Source organism: Zeus faber (genome assembly GCF_960531495.2).
Source record: "Zeus faber genome assembly, chromosome: 7".
Taxonomy (NCBI): Eukaryota; Metazoa; Chordata; class Actinopteri; order Zeiformes; family Zeidae; genus Zeus; species Zeus faber.
Genome location: NC_137203.1, coordinates 22434062 through 22440037, shown reverse-complemented (window position 1 = coordinate 22440037; position 5976 = coordinate 22434062). Strand labels below are relative to the sequence as shown.

The 5976-nt window shown below is 50.6% G+C and overlaps 2 protein-coding genes across 2 annotated transcripts; one reads left to right on the top strand and one right to left on the bottom strand.

Annotated features, from left to right (window-relative positions):
• Positions 1-232: 232 nt before the first annotated feature.
• Positions 233-4758, top strand: tgoln2 (trans-golgi network protein 2). The gene is made up of 4 exons (XM_080003914.1): positions 233-357; positions 1673-3054; positions 3199-3282; positions 3378-4758. The coding sequence occupies exons 1-4, from the start codon at positions 294-296 to the stop codon at positions 3381-3383; spliced, it is 1536 nt and encodes a 511-aa protein (XP_079860040.1). The 5' UTR covers positions 233-293; the 3' UTR covers positions 3384-4758.
• LOC307232764 (dual specificity protein phosphatase 18-like) lies at positions 4755-5748 on the bottom strand. The gene has a single exon (XM_080003915.1). It carries the CDS (start codon positions 5428-5430, stop codon positions 4846-4848), a length of 585 nt encoding a protein of 194 aa, XP_079860041.1. The 5' UTR covers positions 5431-5748; the 3' UTR covers positions 4755-4845.
• Between the last annotated feature and the right edge of the window lie 228 nt (positions 5749-5976).

Here is a 5976-nt window from a genome sequence, read left to right as displayed (position 1 = left end):
CGCTCGCTCGCTCACACACACACACACACACACACACACACACACACACACACACACACACACACACACACACACACACACACACACACACACACACACACACACACACACACCGTTCGCGCCGACGCTCTAAAACGAGCGTCAAACGCATCCAGCCACACTTCCGCTTCCGGTGGGTGGGCGCCGCCACGGTCACGTGGTTACCGGTAATTCCGACCCCGGCTCCGCCTCCGCCTCCGCCGCGCTGCGTCGACACACGCTGTCATCCGTGCGGACGTCAACAGCCTGGCGAGATGGACGCGGCGCGGAGGTTCTCGACGATAATCGCTCTGGCGCTGTGTTGCAGCCAAGTCGGGGGTGAGTGGGGCTCGTCGCTGGCATGGAGCTCGTTTTTCGCCACGATCCCACGAGGGGAGGGCGTGGGCTTACAGCAGTTCACGGCGGGGCAACGCGGTGCCTCTTCCGCGTTCTGCACTTGCTGTTGCGGGCTTCCCGATAACCGTCTGTCGTCACGTCTCCCTGTGTGTGTGTGTGTGTGTGTGTGTGTGTGTGTGTGTGTGTGTGTGTGTGTGTGTGTGTGTGTGTGTGTGTGTGTGTGTGTGCGCGCGTGCGTGTCTCGGCTTTGTTGATAAACATTTATTTTCGCCCCTTGCACTAGTTTGTCGTGTTCTATGTGATTTAAATGGTGGTTCGTCGTTACAGATTTCGTTCGGATGTGTTTAAAGTGTAAATCCACAAAATCGTCAGTGTTGGGTGGATTATACTAGTTCCCAGAATTCAATTCGAAGAGGCAACGGTTTGTTCGCCCCCCCCCCCCTAACATCCGGGTTTATGCTGCGTGACGTCGATGTCGAAACTCCTGAAAGTTGCACCTACTCCGTAGAGGAACGGCCGTCTACGTCAGAATATCATGGCAGGGTCTTAGTTTGCCAAAAGAACAGATGTGACGCCATAGCGGCATGCTGCGTTAACGGCGAAGAAAGATCCGTTTGCGTGTTTAAAAAAAACAAAAAAAAAACAAAAAAAAAAAACACGTCAAACACGTTTAACTTCGATCTGTGGTTTTTATGTCACGTCAACATATTCAAGAGGCGTATTTGTCACGTGAACATACGTTCGTACACATATGCGGTGAAATGTCATTGCCACAGCACCCGGGGATTATTCGCAGTAAGTACTGAACTGAAGACAATAGCTCACCTAATTACTACCTAACTGATCCAACTGAACTGACCGATTCCTAAAACGTAATGCAGTTAGTAAATAGAATAAGAAGAAAATAGAATCAATTGTAGCTCGTTGAATTGTCAAGCTTCTCAAATAAATACAAATTAGCTGCAGGCGCCCGGCATGGAAGGAATGAAACTCATTTATCTCTGAGGTGGGAACTACCTGCTCGGAATTACCAACTTCTGACCCTCAATGGAACGCAGCGTTACCCTTGACGCCTTTTTTGGTGGGGTTTTATAATTTTTTTGTTCTGGTTCTTCTTGGGGTGGTATATAGGGGATATATTTCTGCCCTAGGGTGCTGTTCTTTTTTCTGAAAGTTCGGCAATATCGGCATACCAACCACAACTACCTCCACTGCTTTATCAAATTCGCAAATGGAGACAGCATATAGAGGAACATATTCATAACGCAGATACATTTTTTTTTTCTCACGTTTTCAGGAGCATCAGTGCAAAATCAACACACTAATGGATTGTCCAATCCTCAAATGCAACAACACATGGAAGATAAAATTCCAGACAGCAATTTAAAAGGAGCCAGTAATGCTGTGGCTGAAACCAACATGGCAGGGTATGGTGCCACAAAGAACAAACAGAATCACGAGAAGCAAGGAGGGGAGGATTTAACACAGACAGGAAGTGAAGTAGCCCAGCCCACAGAAAAAAACAATACGGAAGGGAGAGTAAGCCAAACGGATTCCAAAATGCCAGAGCACAGTTATAGTAAAAACAACGCAATAGACGGCAGAAGTGATCCTGCTGAGAAACCCAACAAGGAAGGGTTGAAGGGATCTAAGGGTGAGAAAACTGCTGAGGTACACAAAAATAATGGGGTGGTGGTAACAAAGGGGAAGAAAACTGCAGTGGAACACAAGAAGGAAGGTGTGGATGGAGCTCCTGAGGGACCCAAGAAGGAAGGGGCGGAGGGAGCTCCTGAGGGACCCAAGAAGGAAGGGGCGGAGGGAGCTCCTGAGGGACCCAAGAAGGAAGGGGCGGAGGGAGGACCTGAGGGACCCAAGAAGGAAGGGGCGGAGGGAGCTCCTGAGGGACCCAAGAAGGAAGGGGCAGAGGGAGCACCTGAGGGACCCAAGCAGGAAGGGGCGGAGGGACCACCTGAGGGACCCAAGAAGGAAGGGGCGGAGGGAGCACCTGAGGGACCCAAGAAGGAAGGGGCGGAGGGAGCTCCTGAGGGACCCAAGAAGGAAGGGGCGGAGGGAGCACCTGAGGGACCCAAGAAGGAAGGGGCGGAGGGAGCACCTGAGGGACCCAAGAATGAAGGGGCGGAGGGAGCACCTGAGGGACCCAAGAAGGAAGGGGCGGAGGGAGCACCTAAGGGGCCCAAGAAGGAAGGGGCGGAGGTACCACCTGAGGGGCCCAAGAAGGAAGGGGCGGAGGGAGCACCTGAGGGACCCAAGAAGGAAGGGGCGGAGGGAGCACCTGAGGGACCCAAGAAGGAAGGGGCGGAGGGAGCACCTGAGGGACCCAAGAAGGAAGGGGCGGAGGGAGCTCCTGGGGGAACCAAGAAGGAAGGGGCGGAGGGAGCTCCTGGGGGAACCAAGAAGGAAGGGGCGACGGGAGCTCCTGGGGGACCCAAGAAGGAAGGGGCGGAGGGAGCTCCTGGGGGAACCAAGAAGGAAGGGGCGGACGGAACAAAGGGCAAGAAAACTGCTGAGGGACTCAAGAAAGTACAACCAGAAGAAAATGTGAAGCATAATCCACTCGTCCCGAAAGATGAGGTGGAGAACAGTCACTTCTTTGCCTATCTTGTGTCCACGTCAGTGTTGGTGGCAGTACTCTACATCGCTTACCATAACAAGCGTAAGGTACTTGTCATTTTATATTTATTTCACGCAATTCATTTCTTGCAGAATCTCACCCTGTGTTACTTGTTGGTTGTATTGTCTCACTTTTGATTGATCAACGAAGTTGACGAGAACCTGCTCAACCCCTCATTTTTTGTCTGCCAGATAATCGCCTTCGTTTTGGAAGGGAAGAAATCAAGAGCAACGCGTCGGCCAAAATCTGCTGAATACCAAAAGCTGGAACAGCATGTAAGTGTTTGATGGAAGGAATGTACATTTACACCCCCGAAAGACTTCGATTCTGAAAAGCGCTGAACTAAAAAATTGATCTCTCCCTCTTTCAGTTGTGAGCTACCATCATCTTCAAGCCATTGCCTCATGCAGCTATGTTCACTGTGGTTTTATGCGAGGAAAAGGGGCGATAAACTGAGATATTGATTTATTTTTTTGGTGTTATCTTTGATGGTTCTCCCGATTTGTGTTAACATACTATTTTGTATATTGAGATGCTTATTGCATGACTATGCAGATAACACTGTTGCCTTACCAAGGGAATAAGTGGAAAATCAGTTAAAGAGTAAGCATGCTGTTTTTGCACCTGGCACTTATTTGGCAATCTTTTTGTCACTTGATCCGATTAAGGAAGGCCGAAGGTACCGTCTCAGGATATTTTAGTAGCAGATGAACGAGCCTTTTGAGTGTAAGCCTATTTGTACAGAACATTAACGTATAGTTTACCCAAATAAGCCATTTCACTTGCTATCAATGTGCTTAGCCGCCTTCCATTGTTGGAGGGTTCTTTTGTGTGTCATGAAAAAAGAAAAATCTATAGGTTTTACTTGACATATTTAAAGGACAGTGTTTGGGTTTATTTTCTGCTGATGGACACATGAATGTAATAGTGAATTCCCCTTAACTGCACTGGGTGGTGTATTATTCACCCACTGCAACTTCCTAACTTCCCCTCGAGAAAAAGTGGATTGAGTGGAACTTTTAGTAAATTATTTCTTATTTCTTCCTGATGATTCCTCTATGTGGGTTTAAGTCTCATCAATTGATTCCCCCACGCCCTATTTGTCGTGGGGACTCAGCTAATTTATTTGCCAATGTCAATAAATGTAAAAGGTGTAATGACATTTTCCATTAATTTAATTGTTTGGGCTGTTGGTAGTGCAATAAGAGGGAATGAAATGACCACTATTCAATTAAATTTTGACTCCAGAATAGCTGCATTTATGAGACGACTGACCTGTGCCACAGTTTGTGTGCAAACATGAGTTCGGTATTTGTTTTATTTTGCCAGAGTTCCCAATTTTTGGGTCAATTTCGATCTGGTCCCTAGAAAGCTTAATAGTTTGTTTGTACTTTTGTGATGTCATGGACGAGGCTTTTACGTAAAGTAAACAAATGTTTGGGGTTTTTTCCACCCCCACACGAAAAAGGTTCAGACTCAGCGCCTGTCAAAACACTGTCAGGAGATAAAAAAAAAATGCTCGTTAGAACAAATTGTTAGAACTGTAATTGAACAGGATAAGTGGTAAAACAAGAACAAATCCGCCCCGTACACACAATTTCTTTAAATTATAAGCCAGTGTATAAATTGTTCCTTCCAGACTTAGCGTTTTGGTTTCTTTGAAACGTCAGCGTGGCCTTGCATAGTTCAGTGTGTTGCTCTTATCATGAAAAGTGATTTCACAAATAAATGCCGGTTGTTTTTTTTTCCCACTTTTAAGCTTTGAGTCATTTATTTTGCATCAAACGTCGCCGTGTTTATTTAAATACATTAAAAAACAAAAACCCCAAAGTGTCGCGCTACAGCGGCAGCATGTTCCTGCTCTCCTCCTCGTAGACGTCCGGTATCTCCCCCATGCCGGAGGAGACCATCCTCACGCTGGCGCGCCCGCGCAGCTCCTCCTCGTACCGGATCAGCTGCTTCCAGAACCCCACGTTGGGCCTCGCGACGGGGCGGGCGGCCCTGACCCACGCGTGGGCGCCGCGCAGCGTGGCGCCGCGGTGCTTCACCAGGTACGCCATGCACAGGCACGCCGAGCGGCTCACGCCCGCGCGGCAGTGCACGAGCGTGCGCCCGCCGGCGGCGCCGACGGAGCGGATGGCGTCGGCCACGCGGTCGAAGCGGTCGCTCAGCGGGGCGAGGGGCGAGTCGGCGGCGGGGAGGTGGACGTACTCCACCCCGGGGGTCCTCGGGTCGGCGCCGCGCTCGGAGACGTTGATGACGCAGGTGATGCGGGAGCGCGCCAGGGCGGACGCGTCCCTCGCCGCTCGGCCGCTACTGAGGTAGAGCTCTTCCGTGATCTGGCACAGGCCGGAGAGCCTGCTGCTGCCGGGCGGGCGAGCTCGGGCGTCGTCGACGCCGCGGCCCCGGCACACGCTGCTCATCCTCGGCGGCGCGAGTGCGACGCGACGCTCCGCGCCGGCCGGGGGTTGCCAGGCCTGTGTTGACGAGACCACCGGAAATCCCTCCGGGTGGGGGGTGGGGCATTCGTCGGAGAACGCGTCCCCAGGAAGGTTTCGTTCCCGTTTTCTTTTTTTTACAATTTTTATTTCTTTCAGTCATGCATTTCTTTCGTGTTATTGTCTCGCAAAACCCGGTCGAACCAACCCGCGGCAGCGCTACAAAAGCATCCCTTAATTCCGCGGGGAAGCCGCGGACCTGGCAACACCGGGTACCGGCGTTCGCGCTGGTCGGAGCTTGAGGGCGAGCGGCTGGCCGTGACGTCAGAAGCCGCAGACGTTTTGGGCGTCACCGGAGCCACGTGACCAGAAGGGCGCTCGTCAGCGCTGTCTCGACGTAATGAGCACGGCGGAAGAAAAGACAAATATCGCGATATCTGTCCGCCCGTATAGGCCTGTTTTAAACTGCTGTTTATTTGTCTTAAATCTTTTGTTTTTATTTTTCTTGGTTGTCATGTCATAGATGTTGTG

Bases quoted from the DNA above. Each gene is read 5' to 3' on its own strand.
- tgoln2 (XM_080003914.1), top strand. From the start codon at position 294: ATGGACGCGGCGCGGAGGTTCTCGACGATAATCGCTCTGGCGCTGTGT. The intron at 358-1,672 runs GTGAGTGGGGCT...TCACGTTTTCAG, and splicing joins GTGTTGCAGCCAAGTCGGGG to GAGCATCAGTGCAAAATCAA. The intron at 3,055-3,198 runs GTACTTGTCATT...TTTGTCTGCCAG, and splicing joins CTTACCATAACAAGCGTAAG to ATAATCGCCTTCGTTTTGGA.
- LOC307232764 (XM_080003915.1), bottom strand. From the start codon at position 5,430: ATGAGCAGCGTGTGCCGGGGCCGCGGCGTCGACGACGCCCGAGCTCGC.